Here is a 25786-nt window from a genome sequence, read left to right as displayed (position 1 = left end):
ACACACACACAAAAACAAACACTGTCTTCCCTTGGCTTTCATGACACTCCTTGACATGGTTTGGCTCTGTGTCCCCCAGAAAATCTCATCTTGTAGCTCCTATAATTCCCACATGTTTTGGGAGGGACCCAGTGGGAGATGACTGAAGCATGAGGGTGGGTCTTTCCAGTGCTGTTCTCATGATAGTGAATGAACTCACGAGATGTGATGGTTTTTAAAAATGGGAGTTACCCTGCACAAGCTCTATTTGTCTGCTGCCATCCACGTAAGACATAACTTGCTCCTCTCTGCCTTCCACCATGATTGTGAGGCTTCCCCAGCCACAGGAACTGTAAGTCCAATTAAACCTCTTTCTTTTGTAAATTGCCCCGTCTCAGGTATGTCTTTATCAGCAGCATGAAAATGGACTAATACACTCCTGGTTTTCTTTCTACTTTTTTTCCTTACTCCTCCTCAATCTCCTCAGCAGGCACTTTTTCCTCCACCTTTTTCTTAATGTTAACATTCCTCAAGGAATTCTTCCGGAGAGCTTTTTATTCCTCATACTACATATACATACATTCCTCAGGTGATCTTTACTTTTATGGCTTTAATTATACTCTACATACTAAAAACTATCAACTCCATATCTCTAACCCAGATTTCTCTCCTGAGCTTCAGACCAATATATATTAACAATAATACTTCTTAAGTACATATCTTAGAGCAGGTACGATGTTAAGCACTTTTCACACATACATCCCTCCAATAAGAAAAGCTATAATCACTATCCCTGTATTACTAGTGAAAAGAACCCTGTTGACTCTCTTCACCTGGGTGCCCTAAACACACCACCAGCTCAAATATGAGCTCATCATTTTCTCTGCTCCCACCCTGCTCCTCCTTTCAGTGTTCTCCACAGTGAATGGTACATTATTTATACAACTGTACAAGCCAGAAACCTGGTCACTATCCTTGAACATACCTTCAAAGAAGTTGAAGCTGTCCATGTCTATCTGTACCACCACTATTTGTAGTTATGACATCATTATCCCTTGTATTATAAATGCCTTCCTCTAGTTTAGTGTCCCTCCAATCCTTAAAGAATTACATATTATATCTTCATATTTTCAGATCAATGATATCTGATATTTTACATATATATTTAAAAATAAAAGAACTAATGAATTATTGAAGGATTTCATACATCCTAAAATAAATTAATCAGAAAAATAGATAAAAGGTGAACAAAACAATAGAAATCAAGAAGATAGAGGGGAAAAGGGGGAGGCAAGGCCGGGCTCAGTGGCTCACACCTGTAATCCCAGCACTTTAGGCTGAGGTGAGCAGACCAAGAGGTCAAGAGATCGAGACCATCCTGGCCAACATGGTGAAACCCCATCTCTACTAAAAATACAAAAATTAGCTGGGCATGATGGCGTGCGCCTGTAATCCTAGCTATTTGGGAGGCTGATGTAGGCGAATGACTTGAACCCGGGAGGCAGAGATTGCAGTGAGTTGAGATTGCACCACCACGCTCCAGTCTGGCGACAGAGCAAGACTCTGTCTCCAAAAGAAAAACAGAGGAGGCAAAAATAACAATTATGTTCTTCTGAGATAAGTGGAATAAAGATAATAAGCACAAAGATATTATTCAGTAGCTGTAACCCAGGTTGGTTTAGCTACTCTAAAAATAACCTTGGCCAATCTAATTTCTTTAAAAAAGACTTCTATCAACTCCAATAAAAATAAGAAAGGATTTTCAGGTAGCAACTATTCTTAGATCTAACTACATCAAAAATATACAGAGAATGAGCATGGGTGTCTATATGAATTCATGCTCTTTCCCCATATATTGTCAGTAATAAATACTTATTCAATTTCCTCCTAAAACAAAATAAACCTCAAACTCTATAGCTAGCTACTAGGTAATAAGTTTACATATTCACGGATATACACATTTAAAAGAATATATTCTATTTCACAAAGCTTATTTTTCAGTACTTACATGCAAATTGCAACCATCACCACTTTTCCTGGTCCCTTAAAAAACACTGATGCCGTTCTGGAGCGTGGCTGTAAAAAAATAAAAACTTTTTTTAATATCTCCAAAATTTTGCAGAGAAGCACTATAACTGGTGGCTTTGACAGACCAGAAAAGTTTCCTCTATCAAAACTTCTGAATTACGTTACTTATTTTTTTCTAGAAGTTCTTGTTTAGAAAGTGGAAAGATCAAAACAGACAGCATATCTGGGTCTCTTTCCGGAATCTTGTTTATTTTGTTTCCTTGTAATTCATGCCCTGCCTTCTTCCAGAAAGGATCTGAGTTGGCTATATAAAAACTAGTAATAAAGTAGAAAAATGCACTGAGCTGAAATTCATATGCTCTAAGAATGTGTGAAATCAGACACCCCAAATTCTGTATTGACCTGCCTTCAGAGCTAAGTGAAGGAACTACACAGGGATAAACCTTGTCCATGTGGTCTCAACTTTTACTTCAATTTGTAAGCCATAAACTCTAACTATGGGTCTAGATTTCTGAATTATACTGTTTATTGATAACAAACAGAATATATGTTTTATTATAACAAGAATCTATTGTATTCTTTGGTTGAATAGAGAAAAAACTCAATGAAATTATTATGGGAATAACAGAATGCTGCTTAAGGTGAAACGTAAGATTTCTTTAGAAGAAAGGTTTGGGAACTCATGGGAGGGGCAAAACAGGGAAAAGAAATGAGATCTTTAAGATCAGAATAAGAAATAATAAGAAAAAAAATAAGGAAAAAGATTCACTGGGTTCAAACCATTTTAGTAAAGAAGGCTGCAGCAAAAGGGAAGATGTGTTGGTAGTAACTAGGAATAATGATAAGGCACAAGGACTCTAAGAAGAGAATAAAAATCTGGAAAAACAAGAGATCACAAGGAACCAGGATCCAAAACCCGCTTGGGAAGCATCCTGTAAAAGCTACTCAAAAATTCCATAATCAGGCTGGGCGCAGTGGCTCACGCCTGTAATCCTAGCACTTTGGGAGGCCAAGAGGGGCAGACTGCTTGAGCTCAGGAGTTTGAGACCAGTTTGGGCAACATGGTAAAACCCTATCTCTACTAAAATACAAAAAAAATCAGTCGGGTGTGGTGGTGGGTGCCTGTAATCCCAGCTACTCAGGAGGCTGAGGCATGAGAATCTCTTGAACCCGGGAGGCGGAGGTTGCAATGAGCCGAGTGGGCAACATAGCAAGACTCTGTCTCAAAAATAAAATAAAATAAATTAAATTAAATATTAAAAAATTCCATAATCAGAGCAATTGGAGAACTGCCCCTTTTTGAAGACCAGGACAGTAAAATGTTAGAAATTAATGAAACTGGATAGCCAATATCTATTTTTTCTATTTTTATATATCTTTGAAAATATTCACAATAAACAAGGTTCTTTAATATTGGTACAAGTGAAGAAAATTTGGACAGATTTCAGAGAGAACTACCAGGAAAAGAAGCATAAATTGTTCAAAGCATTATTGATGCATTTCAAGGTGATACTATTGTGGAGTTAAATATATTAAGCAGAGATAAAGGTACTTCCAATTTTCTGAAGTACTATTCAAGAAACTCATGAATTAGAAATAGAAGGGAAGGCATGGGAAAGTAGAAATATATTGAAGGGAGAATTATTATACAAGAAATTAAGTACCAGAGAGGCAGACCCAGAACATTGTGATTTCATATATCTCACTGGAGTTCTCATGAGTTAAGAATATATTGGAAAAACAAGTGTCTGGGTCAGAAATAACAAAAAAAAAAAAAAAAAGAAAAAGAAAAAAGAAAGAACAAGGCATTTAATTTGTGCAAACAGGATTAGTTTAATTTGTGCAAACAGGATTAGCCTTATGTTTCAGAGAGGAAAGCAACCATCTTCAGTGGGAGAACAACCATTCCTTAAGGGAACAGGGGTATAGTAGAGGGAAATGAAATACTAATTTTATCCTAATGTCCCTGCAAGAAAGGTTGTAATAGCAAAAAAATTCGATTCAAAACATGGAATATTCAAAAGCTGACCAATATTAATCTTCTAAAGGCCTGAAATAACAAGAGATTTCATAAGTCAACCGCTACTATTAGAAAATCTGGTGAGGATGATTCTCCATGTGAAACAGATGTGAAGGCGAGGAGTGAATCTTCCCAGGAGGCAGGTCTCACCAGCATAAGTTATCCCAGCACAAGAGGCAATGGCAGTAGCCCTTTAGGCATGAGAGTGAAAATGCTGGCTCACAAGACATATGAAGGCTCTACCAGAGGAGAGTTCACATCTTCAGGGCAGCACTGGGGTGCCAGAAATGCAGGGATCAAAGGGGAAATGGAAATTAAGAGGTCTTGAAGATAATAAATGGAAAAGGAAAGCATATCAAATAAGATTTGGCTAAAATTATCATCACTGCCAATGTCTAAACTTTGCAAAAGGGGTGCAATGTCTCAAATGCCACTAGAGAGAAGAAAATGTGCATAGGTAGCTTTTTATCCAAATGTGACATTAACTTCTTGAAAGGAGATCCTTCCCAGTCAAGTTTAAATGGAAAGTCAACTTGGCCATAGACTGCTTGGCATCTTAAAGGTGCTGGGGACTTTGGTAAATCATTTCAGTGGAGTGGTGGAGTTGAAAGCCCAGTTGGATTAGGTTCAGGAGAAAATAAGAGGTAGAACAGTAAAGGCAAACTTTCTGTATGTGTCCCAATATTAATTTTCTTCTAGTAGGAAGGAAAGCAGAGTATTTTGTCACATGTGTAGATGAGTTAGTAAATTTGGTGATGAAAAGATGAGGTGATGGAAAAGATCAGGTACTTTTATGAAATTACACCTATTTTTTCAATAAAATATGAAGCAAGGGCAAGAGCTGAAGAGTAAAGAGTGAGGCTGTTGGGAAGAAAGAAAAAGATACACAATAGCTATTTCAAAAAGTGGGAAGGTAAACATACTCTGGAAGTTTAGTAAGACTGCCAAATAATATTAAATATCCATTGATTCTGTATAGTCATATAATGAAGAAAGAACAATCACACTGGCTGGGTAATTTTCTTCTCCAAGGGCTAACCTTCTTGGATACAAGCATAGAGTTGGCAGTCTGAATGCTGAACCAGAGTCACGAGCAGAAAGAGAGAGGCTAAAGAAAATTAAGAGTGTGTATGACAGATATAAATCTCACTAAAACCTAAGAAAATAAAGTCTTCTTCCTCATTTATATCTACATGCTTAAGGTTCATAACATGGTCATGACTTTAAAGAAAACTTACATACGAATGTTTTAAATTTCAAGAAAATCAGGCTGGGTGCGGTGGCTCATCCCTGTAATCCCAACACTTTGGGAGGCCGAGGCAGGTGGATCACCTGAGGTCAGGAGTTCAAGACCAGCCTAGCCAACATGGTGAAAACCCTGTCTCTACTAAAAATACAAAAATTAGCTGGGCATGGTGGCGTGCCTGTGGTCCCAGCTACTCGGGAGGCTGAGGCAGGAGAATCGTTCAAACCTGGGAGGCAGAGATTGCAGTGAGCCGAGATCACGCCACTGTACTCCAGCCTGGGCAACAAAAGCGAAACTCCATCTCAAAAAAAAAAAGGAAAATCAGAAATGAATGAATAGACTATAATTCAGTGAACTACAAAGTACTCAAGAAAATCTTAGACTGAGATCACAGACAGGCTAGAATTTTACAATGGACTGATATTAGAATTTTGAGGTACAACGCACACATACACATTATTACAAAGATATCCTTACCTTGGTATTTCCCAAGAAATCTCTGTACTCTCTTAATATTTTTTGGTTTCTAAATAGCCCTGTAAGAATAACAAAATAAATTTAGGTCACAGATATTCTTACTAGTCACAGTTTAGATTAACATGATATTCTCTTTAGGACTATGTTAAATATGCTCTACAAGCTAACAGCAAAAATATTAAGTTATAAAAAATTTGGATTTGTAACCTGATTTAAAAATAGGGAGAGGATTTCAATAGACATTTCTCCAAAGATTATATAGAAACCACCAACAAGCATATGGAAAGATGCTTAACATCACTAATCATCAGAGAAATACATATGAAAACCACAATGAGATATCACCTCACATCCATTAGGATGGCTACTATTAAAAAAACAAGAAACAGAAAATAACAAGTATTGGCAATGTGTCAAAACTGGAACCTTTGGGCACTGATGGCAGGAATGTAAAATGGTGCAATTGCTACAGAAAAAAATATGAAGGTTCCTAAAAAAAATTTTAACACAGAATTACCATATAATCCAGCAATCCTACTTCGGGACATACGTCCAAAAGAATAGAAAGTGGGGGCCTCAAAAAGCTATTCACATGCCCATGTTCATAGCAGCAGTAGTCACAATAGTAGTCAAGAGGCGAAGCAATCCAAATGTCCACGGATGGATGAATGAATGGATAAACAAAATGTGGTATAAACATATGATGATGAGTATTATTTAGCCTTGAAAAAGGAAGGAAATCCTGTCACATGCAACAACGTGGATAAACCTTGAGGACACTATGCTAAGTGAAATAAGCCCATCTCAAAAGGACAAACACTGTATGATTCCACTTATATGAGGTATCTAAAGTATTCAAGTTAATAGAAACAAAAAGCAGAATGGTGGTTGCCAGGGACTGGGGGGAGGCAGGGAAACGGGAGGTAGTTATTTAATGGGTATAGCGCTTCAGTTTTGCAATATGAAAAACCTCTGAAGATCTGTTTCACAACAATGTGAATACACTTACACACTTATGAACTGTACCTCTGCAAATAGTTAAAAGGGTAAATTTTGGGCTATGTGTTTTTTACCACAATAAAAAAGGAGGCAGGAGAATCTGGATTTGCAATGAGATAAAGGCAGTTTGGAAAGATTCTTTTCTCAATATTACCTTTAAAAAAGTTAATTAAGCCTGATATAAAAACAAAAGTCCTTCATTTTTACCTCAAAGTTGAAAAATATAAGAGAGTTTTTCTATTAATGTGTTTTCTCAAATTTTTGTATTACAAAAAATTCCTTTAACTTTTATTTACAAGGCTACTCATGGTATCATTTTAATAGCAAAAGATGAGAAACGTCCTATGGGGGAATGACTGAATACATTACGGTATATCAAAAAATAGAGTATTACAAAATAAACAAAGAAATGTCTTTATTTACTGCTATGGCATAGTCCTCAGGACGGAGTTAAGTAAAATAAGCAAGAGCAGCTCAGCGTGGTGGCTCATGTCTGTAATCCCAGCACTTTGGGAGGCCAAGGCAGGCGGATCACAAGGTCAGGAGATCGAGACTATCCTGGCTAACATGGTGAAACCCCGTCTCTACTAAAAATACAAAAAGTTAGACAAGCATGGTGGCATGCGCCTGTAGTCCCAGCTACTCGGGAGGCTGAGGCAGGAGAATTGCTTGAACCCGGGAGGTGGAGGTTGCAGTGAGCCAAGATCGCGCCACTGCACTCCAGCCTGGGCCACAGAGCGAGACTCCATCTCAAAAAAAAAAAAGCAAGAGCAGAAAGTATGTATAGTATGCCTTATTTATGAAGGGTATGGAGTTTAATACAAATGTGTATGTTTATTTTCTTTTTAAATATTATTTTTATTTTTAAATTTTGGGTAGGGAAAAGGGTCTCGCTAATGTTGCCCAGGCTGGTCTCAAAAACTCCTGGTCTGAAGTGATCCGCCGACTTCAGCCTCCCAAAGTCCTGGGATTATAGGCATAAGCCATGGAGCCTGGCTTTATTTTCTTATATTTTAAGTACAAAAAAAAAAAACACCAAAAACTAATTTTTAAAACAGTTACTTATACAAGAGAGAGGACTTAGAGTGGAAAGGACAGAGATGGAAGCTAGAGTCCTCTGAAATATCTGTTCTGTAGGTTTGACTAAGAAATCATGTAAATTTTTAGGCAATTATAAAATAAAAACAAAATTATGTTTAAAAATCAGAAGCAAAATGAAACAAATGAGCCTAACTGTATATCTATTGATGGTATTTCTATATAGAAAAAATTTAAGTGACTTTATAACACAGAAATTGAAGTATGAATCTCTAGTGGGATATATATACTAAAGATACAAAGAAAAGCAAAGAAATCTTAAATTACATTGTTAATATTAATACTGTTATTTGAAACTACACTTTATTCTCTATGTGTGTAGAGACATAGAATAAATCAATTAAATAATTACTTTAACTTGATTTTATTTTCCAGTAAAAGTGGCTCATTTTAGAAATAGTTGATTACCACCCCAGGATAGGAAACGTACAATATGAGTCTGAAACACATTATTCCTAAAAGTAAGGACGCCATGATACTAGAGTTATGACAAAGGGACTTAGGAGCCAACTGAGGCGCTTCCATTGATCAACATTAGGACAGTTTGACCACTGCTACTTTGTTCTATTCCTTGCATGTTTTCTTCTCCCTCTTCTCTCTTCCTATACCGCTGCTCCCCTCTTGGTAATGAACTCCTGTACTCTCAAGAAACTCTCTCCATCCCTTTTCTTCCTGGGTTATTGACCATAATTGTCTCACAATTTCCACTTTGAAATTTTGCCAACTCATCTGAAAAAGGAAATATTGTCATTTCTAAGCCTTGGTCCCGTGCAGAACTGAGATAATCAAATGGTTTAGAGTCCTCCTAAATATTTATACTCCAAGGCTTCTCGTTTCATATCCTTCCAGTTTCATAATTTCTTATCAGGTTACTAGTAACAAAAATAAATAAAATGGGGTGGAATCCTAATGAAACCATTGAAATAGGGTTGGCAAACTTTTTTTCCAAGAGGACTAGTGACATGGTTTGGACCTGTGTCCCCATTCAAATCTCATGTCAAATTGAAATCCAATTGTTGGAGGGGGAGCCTGGTAGGGGGATAACTGGGTCATGGGGGTGAATTCTCATGAATGATTTAGCTGTATCCCTCTTGGTACTGTCCTCATGACAGGTGAGTTCATTCTCATGAGATTTAGTCATTTAAAAGTGTGAGGCACTCCCTCATCTCTCTCTTGCTCCTGCTAAGTAAGATACCTGTTCCCTCTTTGCCTTCCACCAAGATTGGAAGCTTCCTGAGGCTCCCCAGAAGCTTCTATGCTTCCTATACAGCCTGCAGAACTCTGAGCTAATTAAACCTCTTTTCTTTATAACCAGCCTCAGGTACTTCTTTATACCAATGCAAGAACTGACTAATATAGCTAGGTAGCAAATATTTTATGCTTTGGAGGCCAAGAGATAATATAAAGGATATGATAAAGGTATAATAAGAAATAACTACAAATTTCCATGAAATTTATTGACAAAATTTAAAATATAATAAAAATATGTGAATGCAATTCTTTGTAACACAGGTCTACAAATCAGAAGAACAGAATACTTTTTGGGGAGATAGGATAAAATATTTCACTTAATTGGAATTCAGTTAGTATTCCTTATCATCAAAATTAATTGCAAATATTCATCTATTGACGATGATCTGATATTTTACTATTTCATCTTGAAAATCTTATAGGTAAGTACTGCCAAATACTGATATAAATCTATAAATGTGATTTTAAATAACTATATTCATAGCTTTGAAAGCATTTATAGAATTATATGAAATTCTTGTTGATATTTGCCTTTTAGCATCTTGTTACATTGAGGACTAATCACTTCCAATTGAAGTTAGGAGAAAGCTGCTAAACTGCACAATTCAACAGATTTTGAAATATGCAAATTTCCTCTGCACTTGCATGGAAATCTGAAAAACACTTCTGGTTGGGCTTGGAAAATATATCTGCTGCAGATGTCTTCTGTTATTTTTTTTATGTGTTCATTCTTTTACTGTCCATTGTTTTAACCTGACTGAATACATGATCCACAAGAGCACTGTATTCCTGGCAATTATTAGAACATGGATTTTGCATGGTAGAAAACATTTAACACTAGTCTATGGGGTGCTGCACTGCTGTCTATAAAGTTCAAAATAAAGATTTATTTTCAAATAAGTGACTCTGGTTTATTTCATACACTACATTTTTTTTGCAGGAAAAAATAAAACTGTACAACTGCATAAATATAAAATTCTTCCACCATGAAAATGGTTAAAACATTCATAAAGACACACCATCAGCATGTGATGCCTCCAGAAAGGAAGAAAGGAAAGTAAAACAAAATGTACAAAGCAAATTAATTAGGCCTGTTACTAGCCAAAGTGATGGGCAAATTCAGATCTCAGACAAAGCTTTAGAACATACTAGAGGACAAAGGAAGAGATGTCAAGACAGCATTCAAAACAAGCACAACACAACTCATCACCTTTTTGTGTTTTTCTGTAGTGTCACTTAAAATTTAAAGGGCAGTTCCCCCATGACAAACCCCCATCCCAATCCCAGGAGAAAAAATAATAATAAAGTAAGACCTAACGCCACAAGAAAAGACTACAGAGTATGTTAAAAATGCTCATTGAGTAGGTTTCAAGATGGCTGAATAGGAACAACTCCAGTCTGCAGCTGGCAGCATGAGTGACACAGAAGACAGGTGATTTCTGCATTTCCAACTGAGGTACCTGGTTCATCTCACTGGGGCTTCTCAGACAGTGGGTGCAGCCCACAGACCAGGGTGGGGCATTGCCTTACCTGGGAAGCACAAGGGGTCCGGGAATTCCCTTTCCTAGCAGAGGGAAGCCATGACGGACAGTGCCTGGAAAATCGGGACACTCTCACCCTAATACTGCGCTTTTCCAACAGCCTTAGCAAACAGAACACCAGGAGATTATATCCCACCCCTGGCTCAGAGGGTCCCACACCCACAGAGCCTGACTCACTGCTAGCACAGCAATCTGAGATAAAACTGCAAGGCGGCGAGGCTGGGGGAGGGGCATCTGCCATTGCTGAGGCTTGAGTAGGTAAACAAAGCCACCAGGAAGCTCGAACTGGGTGGAGCCCACCCCAGCTCAGGGAGGCCTGCCTGCCTCTGTAGACTCCGCTTCTGGGGGCAGAGCATAGCTGAACAAAAGGCAGCAGAAACTTCTGCAGACTTAAACGTCCCTGTGGAACAGCTTTGAAGACAGTAGTGGTTCTCCCAGCACCCAGGTGGAGATCTGAGAGCAGAGAAAATGCCTCCTCAAGAGGGTCCCTGATCCCCTACTAGCCTAACTGGGAGACACCTCCCAGTAGGGGCCGACTGACACCTCATACAGCCAAGTGCCCTCTGAAACGAAGTTTCTAGAGGAAGGATCAGGCAGCAACATCTGCCAATCTGCAATATTTGCTATTCTGCAGCCTCCGCTGCTGATACCCAGGCAAACAGGGTCTGGAGTGGACCTCCAGCAAACTCCAACAGACCTGCAGCTAAGTGTCCTGTTAGAAGGAAAACTAACAAACAGAAAGGGCATCCACACCAAAACCCCATCTGTACGTCACCATCATCGAAGACCAAAGGTTGATAAAACCACAAAGATGGGGAAAAACCAGAGCAGAAAAGCTGAAAATTCTAACAATCAGAGTGCCTCTTCTCCTCCAAAGAAACACAGCTCCTCACCAGCAACAGAACAAAGCTGGATGGGGAATGATTTTAACAAGTTGAGAGAAGGAGGCTTCAGATGATCAGTAATAACAAACTTCTCAAGCTAAAAGAGGATGTTCGAACCCATCACAAAGAAGCTAAAAACCTTGAAAAAAGATTAGACAAATGGCTAACTGTAATAAACAGTGTAGAGAAGTCCTTAAATGACCTGATGGAGCTGAAAACCATAGCCCGAGAATTATGTGACACATGCACAAGCTTCAGCAGCCAATTTGATCAAGTGGAAGAAAGGGTATCAGTGATTTGAAGATCAAATGAATGAAATTAAGTGAGAAGCTGAGAGAAAAAAGAGTAAAAAGAAACGAACAAAGCCTCTAAGAAATATGGGACTATGTGAAAAGACCAAATCTACGTCTGATTGGTGTACCTGAAAGTGATGAGGAGAATGGAACCAAGCTGGAAAACACTCTTCAGAATATTATCCAGGAGAACTTCCCCAACCTAGCAAGGCAGGTCAACATTCAAATTCAGGAAATACAGAGAACGCCACAAAGATACTCCTCGAGAAGAGCAACTCCAAGACACGTAATTGTCAGATTCACCAAAGTTGAAATGAAGGAAAAAATGTTAAGGGCAGTCAGAGAGAAAGGTCAGGTTATCCACAAAGGGAAGCCCACTGGACTAACAGCAGATCTCTCAGCAGAAACTCTGCAAGTCAGAAAAGAATGAGGGCCAATATTCAATATTCTTAAAGAAAAGAATTTTCAATCCAGAATTTCATATCCAGCCAAACTAAGCTTCATAAATGAAGGAGAAATAAAATCCTTTACAGACAAACAAATACTGAGAGATTCTGTCACCACCAGGCCTGCCTTACAAGAGCTCCTGAAGGAAGTACTAAACATGGAAAGGAACAACTAGTACCAGCCACTGCAAAAACATGCCAAATTGTAAAGACCATCAATACTAGGAAGAAACTGCATCAAATAACGAGCAAAATAACTAGCTAACATCATAATGACAGGATCTAATTCACATATGACAATATTAACCTTAAATGTAAATGGGCTAAATTAAATAATTGGGCTCCAATTAAAAGACACAGACTGGCAAATTGGATAAAGATTCATGACCCATCAGTGTGCTGTATTCAGGAGACCCATCTCACGTGCAGAGACACACATAGGCTCAAAATAAAGGGATGGAGGAAGATCTACCAAGCAAATGGAAAACAAAAAAAAAGCAGGGGTTGGAATCCTACTCTCTGATAAAACAGACTTTAAACCAACAAAGATCAAAGCAGACAAAGAAGGCCATTATATAATGGTAAAGGGATCAATTCAACAAGAAGAGCTAACTATCCTAAATATATATGCACCCAATACAGGAGCACCCAGATTCATAAAGCAAGTCCTTAGAGACCTACGAAGAGACTAGATTCCCACACAATAATAATAGGAGACTTTAGCACCCCACTGTAAACATTAGACAGATCAACGAGACAGAAAGTTAACAAGGATATCCAGGAATTGAACTCATCTCTGCACCAAGTAGACCTAATAGACATCTACAGAACTCTCCACCCCAAATCAACAGAATATACATTCTTCTCAGCACCACATCACACTTATTCCAAAATTGACCACATAGCTGGAAGTAAAGCATTCCTCAGCAAATGTACAAGAACAGAAACTATAACAAACTGTCTCTCAGACCACAGTGCAATTAAACTAGAACTCAGGATTAAGAAACTCAATCAAAACCGCTCAACTACATGGAAACTAAACAACCTGCTCCTGAATGATTACTGGGTACATAACAAAATGAAGGCAGAAATAAAGATGTTCTTTGAAACCAATGAGAACAAAGATACAGAATCTCTGGGACACATTTAAAGCAGTGTGTAGAGGGAAATTTTTAGCACTAAATGCCCACAAGAGAATGCAGGAAAGTTCTAAATTTGATACCCTAACTTCACAATGAAAAGAACTAGAGAAGCAAGATCTAAAATGGACACCCTAACATCACAATTAAAAGAACTAGAGAAGTAAGAGCAAACACATTCAAAAGATAGCAGAAGACAAGAAATAACTAAGGTCAGAGCAGAACTGAAGGAGATAGAGACACAAATAACCCTTCAAAAAAATCAATGAATCCAGGAGCTGTTTTTTGAAAACATCAACAAAATGGATAGACCGCCAGCAAGACTAATAAAGAAGAAAAGAGAGAAGAATCAAATAGATGCAATAAAAAATGATAAAGGGGATATCACCACTGAACCCACAGAAATACAAACTACCTACCATCAGAGAATGCTATAAACACCTTTATGCAAATAAACTAGAAAATCTAGAAGAAACGGATAAATTCCTGGACACATACACCCTCCCAAAACTAAACCAGGAAGAAGTTGAATCCCTGAATAGACCAGTAACAGGCTCTGAAATTGAGGCAATAATTAATAGCCTACCAACCAAAAACAGTCCAGGACCCCATGGATTCACAGTCGAATTCTACCAGAGGTACAAAGAGAAGCTGGTATTCCTTCTGAAACTATTCCAATCAATAGGAAAAGAGGGAATCCTCCCTAATTCATTTTATGAGGCCAACATCATCCTGGTACCAAAGCCTGGCAGAGACACAACAAAAAAAGAGAATTCTAGACCAATATCCCTGATGAACATCGATGCAAAAATCCTCAATAAAATACTGGCAAACTGAATCCAGCAGCACATCAAAAAGCTTATCCACCATGATTAAGTTGGCTTCAAGGCTGGTTCAACATAAGCAAATCAATAAATGTAATCTATCATATAAACAGAACCAAAGACAAAAACCACATGATTGGCCGGGCGCGGTGGCTCAAGCCTGTAATCCCAGCACTTTGGGAGGCCGAGGCGGGCGGATAACGAGGTCAGGAGATCGAGACCATCCTGGCTAACACGGTGAAACCCCATCTCTACTAAAAAATACAAAAAAACTAGCCGGGTGAGGTGGCGGGCGCCTGTAGTCCCAGCTACTCGGAAGGCTGAGGCAGGAGAACAGCGTAAACCCGGGAGGCGGAGCTTGCAGTGAGCTGAGATCCGGGCACACACTCCAGCCTGGGCAACAGAGCGAGACTCAGTCTCAAAAAAAAAAAAAAAAAAAAAAAAAAAAAAAAAAAACCACATGATTATCTCAACAGATGCAGAAAAGGCCTTCAATAAAATCTGACAGTCCTTCATGCTAAAAACTCTCAATAAACTAGGTATTGATGGGACGTATCTAAAAATAATAAGAGCTATTTATGACAAACCCACAGCCAATCATACTGAATGGGCAAAAACTGGAAGCATTCCCTTTGAAAACTGGCAGAAGACAGTTTTCTGTCTCTCACCACTCCTATTCAACATAGTGTTGGAAGTTCAAGCCAGGGCAATCAGTCAAGAGAAAGAAATAAAGGGTATTCAATTAGGAAAAGAGGAAATCAAATTGTCTCTGTTTGCAGATGACATGATTCTATATTCAGAAAACCCCATCATCTCAGCCCAAAATCTCCTTAAGCTAATAAGCAACTTCAACAAAGTCTCAGGATAGAAAAATCAATGTGCAAAAATCACAAGGGTTCCTATATACCAATAACAGACAGAGAGCCAAATCATGAGTGAACTCCCATTTACAATTGCTTTAAAGAGAATAAAATACCTAGGAATCCAACTTACAAGGGATGTGAAGGACCTCTTCAAGGAGAACTAAAAAACACTGTTCAACAAGATAAAAGAGGACACAAACAAATGGAAGAATATTCCATGCTCATGGATAGGAAGAATCAATATTGTGAAAACGGCCATACTGCCCAAGTTAATTTATAGATTCACTGCCATCCCCATCAAACTACCAATGACTTTCTTCACAGAATTGGAAAAAACTACTTTAAATTTCATATGGAACCAAAAAAGAGCCCGCATTGCCAAGACAATCCTAAGCCAAAAGAACAAAGCTAGAGGCATCCCCCTACCTGACTTCAAACTAACTACAAGGCTACAGTAACCAAAACAGCATGGTACTGGTACCAAAACAGAGATATAGACCAATGGAACAGAACAGAGCCCTCAGAAATAATACCACACATCTAAAACCATCTGATCTTTGATAAACCTGACAAACACAAGAAATGGGAAAGGATTCCCTATTTAATAAATGGTGCTGGGAAAACTGGCTAGCCATATGTAGAAAGCTGACACTGGATCCCTTCCTTACACCTTATACAAAAATTAATTCAAGATGGATTAGAGACTTAAATGTTAGGCCTAAAACCATAAAAACCCTAGAAGAAACCTAGGCAATATCATTCAGGACATAGGCATGGGCAAGGACTTCATGACTAGAACACCAAAAGCAATGGGAACAAAAGCCAGAATTGACAAATGGGATCTAATTAAACTAAACAGCTTCTGCACAGCAAAAGAAACTACCATCAGAGTGAACAGGCAACCTACAGAATGGGAGAAAATTTTTGCAATCTACCCATTCTACCCATCTGACAAAGGGCTAATATCCAGAACCTACAAAGAAATCAAACAAATCTACAAAAAAAAATCAAACAACCCCATCAAAAGTGGGCAAAGGATATGAACAGACTATTCTCAAAAGAAGACATTTATGCAGCCAACGTACACATGAAAAAATGCTCATCATCACTGGCCATCAGAGAAATGCAAATCAAAACCACAATGAGAGATACCATCTCACACCAGTTAGAATGGCGATCATTAAAAAGTCAGGAAACAGCAGATGCTGGAGAGGATGTGGAGAAACAGGAACACTTTTACACTGTTGGTGGGACTGCAAACTAGTTCAACCATTGTGGAAGACAGTGTGGTGATTCCTCAAGGATCTAGAACTAGAAATACCATTTGACCCAGCCATCCCATTACTGGACATATACCCAAAGGATTATAAATCATGCTTCTATAAAGACAAAGCACGAGTATGTTTGTTGCAGCACTATTCACAATAGCAAAGACTTGGAACCAACCCACATGTCCATCAATGATAGACTGGATTAAGAAAATGTGGCACATATACACCATGGAATACTATGTAGCCATAAAAAAGGATGAGTTCATGTCCTTTGTAGGGACATGGATGAAACTAGAAACCATCATTCTCAGCAAACTATCGCAAGGACAGAAAACCAAATACCACATGTTCTCACTCATAGGTGGGAACTGAACAATGAGAACACTTGGACACAGGAAGGGGAACATGACACACCGAGGCCTGTCGTGGGGTGGGAGGAGGGGGAAGGGATGGCATTGGGGGATATACCTAATGTAAATGACAAGTTGACGGGTGCAGCACAACAACATGGCACATATATACATATGTAACAAACCTGCACATTGTGCACATGTACCCTAGAATGTAAAGTATAATTTAAAAAAAGAGTGATAACCATAATAGATTAAAACACATTGATATATTTTTTTAAAATGCTCATTGATGGGCCATTATCTTTGAAAGAGCAAAAATAAATAAATAAATAAACCATGCCAGTTTTATTCCCATTGAATATTTATACCTTGGACAGCAAACCCTGCTCACATAAATTACAAAACAGATATGATAAAACATGGGTTGAAAAACGACCAGAGTATGCACCTATACTACTGTACACTAAATAAAATACAGGAGGCAATACTTAGAGGCCAGAAACACTCCTTACAAGTCACTTATGGAATCATAATTTACAGAAAAAATTAGCACATCTCAAGGCTCAATTTTTCTTGTCACTTACAGTAGAATATTTTGTTGCTATTGCTACACTTTAGTTTACAGTAACTACATTCTAACCGATTAAATGCAGAAAGCAAGTGTAAAGCACATAGATTATGCTTTAAGTGTAGGTCCCATACGTATGACAGTTTGTTCAAGACTAACAGGTTTTTGCATCTTTTTTAAAACTATTAAATGGCTAGTGGGAAAGATTTGTGCTTGTGATCAGCTCTTAACTTCAATTTTTACATCAAGGGATCCCTGAAAACCATCTTTCTCACTGTGCCCAATGTTCTCACCATACACTTTACACTCTATGCAAATTTCAGTGTCCATGGTAAGGTTGGTGAACTGTACAGCAAGGAGGGGATGCAGGTATTTGGGCTGCAGGAGTTTGCCATAGCAGAGATAATTCTGCAGAGGAAAACCAAGGTAGGTGTCCAGTCCAAAATACTCCACATTTCCATCTTTATCCTTATCTTCATCTCACTAGCCAGTGCACTGAACAGGAAAGACATACTCATTATACTTCATCACTGGGTAACTCCCCAAGGACTCACTCTCGGGAGGCTTAGGTTTAAAGCCTAGAACTTGCTTGAGCTTTATAACAACACATAGTTTTGTAGCCATAAGTTTCGTCATTTAATCCAGAGCAATTTCCCAGCCACTCAAGCTTGAATCTGCAGAACTTTCGCTCACCTCATTCATGATTAAAGTCTCCTTGTTCTTTGGGTTCACTGGGCACATTTGTCACAATCTTCAAAAATCAAGTCATCCTTCTGGGCTGAATCTTTGTACTTTTCCAGGAACCTAACTACGTTCAGCACATATGCCTCACAGTGCTTGGGATCATTAGGATGAAAGGCAGTTTCAGTCTTCTGGATCTGAGATATCTGTGTTAATCCTGGTGGGGTCCTGATATGTGGTCCTGATATGTGGGCTTAAGTTCACTGATGGTGAGCAGCACCACTTGGATGATTCCGATGAAGATGCCATCCAGGCAGCCATAACATATTATGTAGAACAGAAGGATCTTAAACCAACTGCCACCAGTCCTGCCCCAAAACTCCTTCTTCTCTGAGTTCCAGATGAATTTCTTCCAAATGCCCTCCTTCTTGGCTTTCCTGCAGGTCATGGCAACGGTGGGTCAGCAGCTGCCGCAGTCGGAAGGGCAGGTGGCTTCGGGACGCACCCTGGCGTTCTCTGAGGCGTTGCTAGTTGTCTCTGGCCTGGCTCTCCACAGACAGGACATGCCACTGCCACTGCGGATCTGAGTGCTTCTGTTAAACTTCTAACAGCATGGGAAGTACATAAAGCTGACTGACGTTACTTTAATTCAAACAATGACTCTACTGTTGAAATGACTTTATAGCAGAGTAAGTTTTGTATTTAAACACTGCTTTCCCCTATAATTTTACATTGAATGCATTAAGAAACATAAGGTCTGCAGCAAAAGCTAATTTTCTAAGCCATTCAGTGTTTGATAATAGTGGTTGACAGGTAGGTCTTCTTATTCAGAAAAATTTGTTTTGAATTTTTCAATCCTGAGCTCAAAAAATGGCAGTAAAACTGCTAAACCATTGAAATGCAGTGTAGATGGACAAGTCAGGATAATCAGCTTCTATTTCTTTCAGTGGTTAAGTCCACAAGTTCAAAGGTGATACTACTGGTTCAATAGCAAACAAGAGATTTAAGTATTTTCCACAAAGTTACTACTCATGACAAATATTTTCTGCGAAGTATCTACCGATGAAAAGGCTTTCAACATCTTATGTTTTCACAAGCTTTATAAATTTGTCCAACTAAGGCTTTTTCTGCTCTACACATATTTTTACCACCACTGTCTAAGACATCTTAGCAGATTCCACATCAGGTTTACCGAATTAGTATTTTCACATCTTCTTTGAAAATATTCTTGTGTGGCTGGGCGCAGTGGCTCACACCTGTAATCCCAGCACTTTGAGAGGACGAGGTGGGAGGATCACAAGGTCAGGAGATCGAGACTATCCTGACTAACATGGTGAAACCCCGTCTCTACTAAAAATACAAAAAAAAATTAGCTGGGCATGGTGGCACACACCTGTAATCCCAGCTACTCGGGAAGCTGAGGCAGGAGAATCGCTTGAACCCAGGAGGTGGAGGTTGCAGTGAGCTGAGATCATGCCACTGCACTCCAGCCTGGCGACACAGCGAGACTCCGTCTCAAAAAAAAAAAATTCTTGCCTGTGGTTGTTCCACACAGACTATTCACAAAGGGTAATTCTTCAGTCTCTTCAAACTCAGCACTCACTCCTCAAATAGTATTGGTACATAGGTCAACTTATCAAGAGCCAAGGAATATCATTCAAAATCATTTGCCTTGCTTTTTAATTGACTACTGATGTCTGTCCCCAGTGTCCTCAACTCTTGAAGCAACTAGTCTTGTCTAAAGACCACTGTACTGGATATATTTCTTCAGCTGCTCAAATTAAACAGGACTTAATTTACCTGCCATTAGAAAACTACTTTCTTTGCTTGACTAATAAGCCACTCAGAAATCACAACTTTGGTTGCAGCCTCATTTTCATTTTCTATTTTTGTTAACAAATTCTGCTGTAATAGATTCCATCTTAAATTTTCTAGTTTTTCTGACTATTACACTCCTGTGAATTAGGAATACTGTCATGATTGATTAATCTGGTAATGTCAACATATATTATATTCTTTTAACTCAGCTATGGTGTCACTGCATAGTAGACACAGTACTTTGCCATCTAATTCAATAAAAAATAATCCATGCTCAACTGTGACTTAAAAGCACAACACTAGATGTCTACTTTTCTTACTCACCAGATAGGTATGCACTCATACTAAAAAAAAAAAAAAGAGGTCATGTACAAGGATACCTATGACATTTGAAATACTACTGAATTATAACTGTTACTGAATTATAGTATACTGAGCAGCAGTGCAAAGTGACAGGAGCACCACATGTGGTCTCTGTTGGAGCTACTCAACTCTGCTGTTGATATGCAAAGGCAGCCATAGACAATAGGTAAATAAAAGATCATGGTTACATCTCAATAAAATTTTATTTGTGGACTCTGAAATTTAAATTTCATTTAATTTTCATCTGTCACAAAATATTGTTATTCTTTTGCTTTTTTGTCAGTCATTAAAATATGAAAACCACTCTTGGCTTATAAACTATACATAAACAGGCGGTGGACCAGATTTGTTCATGGGCCATAGTTTGCCGACTCTGGCTACTGAAGACAGATTCCGTAACACCAGCAAAAGTTATTTATTAAGAGCCAGGGACATAGGTTGTTGTAAGCTATCTAGGAAGCCATCCTCTATTAAAATTGATTACACTAAAATCCAAAACTATAAACAAAAAAACTCCACAGAGTTGACAGGCAATTTTAGAATTAGACTTGCTAGAAATAAACAATATGTGGACACTGACCCTGATGTAGAATGCCGAAGGAACCGTTATGCTCTCTTTGGTTAAAGCGCCTTAGGTTAAAAATAGGGTGGTAAGAAAGATTAAAATGAGCTGGCAGTCAGTTCATGTTGGAAAAACTAAATTGCAATGCACTGTCAAGAAACCAAAAGAGAAGGTGAAAAAAAAAAAGGAACAAACTTAGGGCTTTCAACAGCCATGCAAGGCAAACTCTATTAACTTCTCAAACCCTAAGCAAGTGCAGTCCCTTTCTAATACTAATAAAAATCGTCTACGGTCATACCACCCTGAACGCGCCCGATCTCGTCTAATACTAATAAAAATCAGTGTCGTTGATAAGAAGTATAAACACTAAAAAATAAATTGTTCTATCAAATCAGAAAAGGGAATAACAGCAATCATACTGTTCTGAGAAACCCTCACGATGCTCAATAAAATCTCTTAGTCATTTAACAGATAAAGTTGGCCTGATTATCAAAGAAAAATATGTATACATTTTTCATAAATACTAGCACATAGATCTCTACTTTAATCCTGACACATTACCATATATAAGTGCCCAAGAGTAAAAGAACTATATAACTGCACTGGCAATATCTAATTCCCCAATGGAATATGCCCTATCTGATTGTATCCCATATTAGCACCTATATTACCTATAAAGAAACTCAATGGAAACCATTAACTGAATAGTATATCAGAATTTCCAGGACTACCTGTCCCCGGTATGTATTTCTTCCATTGAAACTAAATACTTCACTTCTGTTAATTTAAGTGCAGTTCTCTTTAGCATATCTGTGGATAAAGATAGTCAGCTAGGCATGGTGGCACACACCTGTAGTCCTGGCTACTCAGGACGCTGAGGCAGGATGATCACTTGAGCCCAGGAGTTCAAGGCTATAATTCACTATGATTGCACCTGAGAATAGCCACTGTATTCCAGCCTGGGCAACACAGTGAGACCCCATCTCTTAAAAAAAAAAAAAAAAGATAATCAACAACTTTTTCTGATGCCAAAAATCCTTTGATACTAGGATTCACTGTCTCCTTCAAACTTTTAAAAATGCCAAACCAATGATTTAAAAAACTTGGATTTTACAAGGAAAACTATACTTATTCAACATCTAGATGATTTAATATTATATATTCCAGGTCACAAGAATCTCAAACATACTCCTTATTCCTCCTGACTAGATTAGCTGAAAAGAGACACGCCATTTTCAATTTTGCCAAGAAAGGAATCATCAACAGAAGGTCAATCACTTTCTTTGTCAGAATTAAAGCTATTCGAGAACATCCTAGATCTTCAACTAAAGGGCAAATGAGAGGATTATTAAGACTGACAGCTCACTACCGGCAATGGATAGTTAACTTTTCTAAAACAGTTCAAACAACACCATCACATGAACTGACTAAAACAGACATCCTGACCTTTTAATATATACTGGAATATTTATAAATAAAATGATACAATGTCTGGACCTGGTTTCAAAGTAATCCAGTAGAATGAAGGTTAGTGAAAGGGATATACATTAAACAAGGCTGGCCATGTGTTGATAGCTGTAAAGCCAGATGATGGGCATTAAAAGGTTATTATACTTTTCTCTGCGTTTCCGAATATGTTTGAAATTTCCCTACTAAAAAGAGGCGAAACCAAATTTCAAGATAGACTGTTAGAAAATATTTAGAACAAATAAAACTAACGTGGTTAGATTTTGGTTAAAATCCACCAAACACTTATTTAAATCAATTTTAAAAGACACACAATCTAATAGAAAAGTGAACAAAATATATAAAAATTATTACAGAAGAACTAAGAAAAACCAATACACATAGAAGATAATCAACCTCAGTAGCAGTCAGAGATATTCAAAATTAAACGAGGTACCATCTATTGCCCATCAAATACACAAAAAAGTTAAAATCTTGTTAATATCCAGCATGGGCAAGGGTATGAAAAAACAGTCACACTCATACACTGTGATTGTAAATGTAAACTGGTACCATATTTCCTTCAGAGAGTAATTCTTTAGGATCTATCAAATTTTTAAATACCTATGCCATTTGATCCTAAAATTATACTACTAACAACTCAATCCTATGTAAATATTCACAATTATCTAACATGTTAAAAAAATTAGAATATTTATTGATGTATTCTTTGTAACAGTGAAAAACTGAAGAACATAAATCTTGCTACATCCATATAATGGGGTACTATACAACTGCTGAAAAGAATGAGGTAGATTTCTATACGTAGATATGGAAAACGGTTATGATTACACCACTATATAAAGAGCAAGATGTACAACAATATGTATAGTATCATCCCAGTTATGTCTTTGTTGCCCAGGGTGGTCTCAAACTCCTGGGCTCAAGTGATCCTCCCACCTCAGCCTCCTGAGTAGCTGGGATTACAGGCAAGTAGCTGGGACTACAGACATGTGCCACCACACCTGGCTCCTAAGAGTCTTACTTGCATATACATTTCAAACACCAAGTACAGCTTCTTGTTCATAGTGGGTACTGGATAAATACCTGCTGAATTAATTAATGTAGCTGAGTTAATAGACCTTTCTATAAAAAAGCAATTGCTATGATGTGGCTCTGTGTCCACACCCAAGTCTCATCTCGAATTATAATAGCCATAATCACCACGTACTGAGGACAGGACATGGTGGGAAGTGACTGGATCATGGGGATGGTCTCCCCCATACTGTTCTTGCGATACTTAGTTCTCGAGATGTGATGGTTTTATAAGTGTTTGACGGTTCCTCTTACACATAAGCTGTCTCTCGCCTGACACCATGTTAAGACGTGCCTGCTTCTCCTAGTGCCATGATTGTAAGCTTCCTAAGGCCTCTCCAGTTATGTGGAACTGTGAGTCAGTTAAATCTCCTTTGTTTATAAACTACCCAGTCTTGGGTAGTATCTTTGTAGCAGTGTGAAAATAGACTAATACAGCAATTACTTCCTATTCTATCACTTTTATAACAAGCATAATCTTCAAATCAGATCATAAGTTCTGATAGTTATATGTCTTATAAAAATGATAAACTGCAGCTTCTCTTCCTCTCATCATCTTCAAAAAGCTATACGGGAGAAAACAAAAACACAGTTCCTGTTTTTGTGAAATAATTGAATCCGAAAACGGAAACTAGTATTTGCTGGAAGCAACAGAGCCTAGGCCAACAGGTATGCTAGCACTAGAGAGTTCTTACAGGCACAGTTCTCACCTACAAGTTACTTTTCAACTAACTTGACTTCAAATTGAATATACTTACTTTCTCTGTATTCTATTTCTGCTTCCTTACGCAATTTTTTCTCTCTGGCAAGAGCTTCAGGGCTTCCCCAAACTTCCAAAGATCTGTCATACACACATGGTCACCACAATGAATAATTTTAATGACTTACTGACATCACATTTAAATCTAAATTCTCTAGTGAGAATCTTACAACAAAGCATAAGGTGCTTTCAGAGAAATATAAAGAACTTAAGGAACTTTTCCAAATGAAATCTAAACAATTAGAATAAATTCAACAGCAAATTTTCTTACACATTATGACATATATTTAGTTGATGAGTACATATTAGTAACTCACAAATATACAAATTTGCAAATACAAAAATATTGTTTTTAAAAAGTCATTTAAAAAATTCTGAATCTGTCTAAAATCTATTTTTATTAATCCAAAATTTGGCTTGCACTTTTATTCTGAAAGAACTATGTTCTTACTTTGCCTCCACATCTGATCTCAAGTATACAGTAAAAGACTCAGTATCTTCATGGGGACTTCGTCGTCTGATTTTTCGAAGTTGTTCTAGATCACTAGAGAAAGAAACATGTTGAATTCATTCAGACAAAGTGCATATAGTTTATATACTTAAAGAGGATTACTAAGGGCAGATAAAAGCAACAACACTGATCCCCATCTTAGAGGAATAGAGATGTGAATGGCTTTTAAAGATCTGTTTAAAGATGACATTTTGTATACAAAAAATATTCTACAGACGGTGAAAAAAAATTACTCTTGATGCTCAGTGTAGACACTACAATATAATATGTAGAGATTCAATTCCCTCACCAATGCTTATATTTTAATCTGCTATGGGCACACCACTGCCATCTCTAATATACGGGAAAAAAAGTGAAAAGTTAGGTAATGCATGGGGGCTCACTGCCAGCACTTTGGGAAGCCAAGGCAGGTGGATCACCTGAGGTCAGGAGTTCGAGATCAGCCTGCTCAACATGGTGAAACCCCGTCTCCACTAAAAAAAATACAAAAATTAGCTGGGTGTAGTGGTGCCTGCCTGTAGTCCCAGCTACTCAGGAGGCTGAGGCAGGAGAATCGCTTGAACCCGGGAAGCAGAGGTTACAGTGAGCCAAGATCATGCCACTGTACTTCAGCCTGGAGACAAAGCAAGACTCCATCTCAAAAAAAAAAAAAAGTGAAAAATAGGCAAGGTGTGGTAGCTCACACCTGTAATCCCAGCACTTTGGGAGGCTGAGATGGGTGGATCACTTGATGTCAGGAGTTCGAGACTAGCCTGTGCAACCTGCAAAACCCCGTCTCTACAAAAAATACAAAAATTAGCCAGGCGTGGTGGCACACAGCAGTAGTCCCAGCTACTCAGGAGGCTGAGGTCAGAGAATCACTGGAGTCTAAGGAGGCAGAGGCTGCAGTGAGCCACGACTGTGCCACTGTACTCCAGCCTAGGCAGCAGAGTGAGACCCTGCCTCAAAAAAAAAAAAAAAAAAGAAGAAGAAAGAACATGGATTAGAATATCATCCCTCTACTTAAGAATTTAAGTTAAAAATTTACAGTCATTATTTGTTTATATGTAGATTAATACTAAGTGGTAATAGCTATTCAAAGGTATGAAGTCATAAAGAGTATATGTCAATTACATGTTATTTATTTTCCTTTCTCTTAAATTCTGAAAGGCTTATATATTCATCAAGTCACTGCTAAATAGTCATTCTGTATTTAATCATGGATATTCCTATAGAAATTTTGTAAAAGCAATGAAATAACCTATAAATAAAAAGTCTGTGACTATATAAT

At 38.0% G+C, this 25786-nt stretch overlaps 1 protein-coding gene and 1 pseudogene across 5 annotated transcripts in view; both read right to left on the bottom strand.

The window, feature by feature from the left end:
- SLC30A9 (solute carrier family 30 member 9) overlaps positions 1–25786 on the bottom strand; it is a 105420-nt gene that overhangs the window by 48163 nt on the left and 31471 nt on the right. For 4 of the 5 annotated variants that reach the window (XR_012434802.1, XM_045392296.3, XM_045392297.3 and 1 more), the window contains exons 5-8: positions 24457–24549; positions 24004–24086; positions 5751–5809; positions 1988–2055 (exon numbers count right to left, since the gene is read on the bottom strand). Coding sequence is in view for 4 of the 5 variants with exons in the window: in XM_045392296.3 (XP_045248231.1) it covers positions 1988–2055; positions 5751–5809; positions 24004–24086; positions 24457–24549 (303 nt within the window). In the remaining variant the exon portion in view is untranslated. Of the gene's footprint in view, positions 1–1987; positions 2056–5750; positions 5810–17973; positions 18354–24003; positions 24087–24456; positions 24550–25786 lie in introns of those variants that run through there. The other variant, XM_074039708.1, reaches the window with a different exon arrangement.
- On the bottom strand, positions 16960–18409 carry LOC141410293 (sodium/potassium-transporting ATPase subunit beta-1-like; annotated as a pseudogene).

Source organism: Macaca fascicularis, chromosome 5 (genome assembly GCF_037993035.2).
Source record: "Macaca fascicularis isolate 582-1 chromosome 5, T2T-MFA8v1.1".
NCBI lineage: Eukaryota > Metazoa > Chordata > Mammalia > Primates > Cercopithecidae > Macaca > Macaca fascicularis.
The sequence above is the reverse complement of the archived record's forward strand: the minus strand, read 5'-3'. Positions and strand labels throughout refer to the sequence as shown.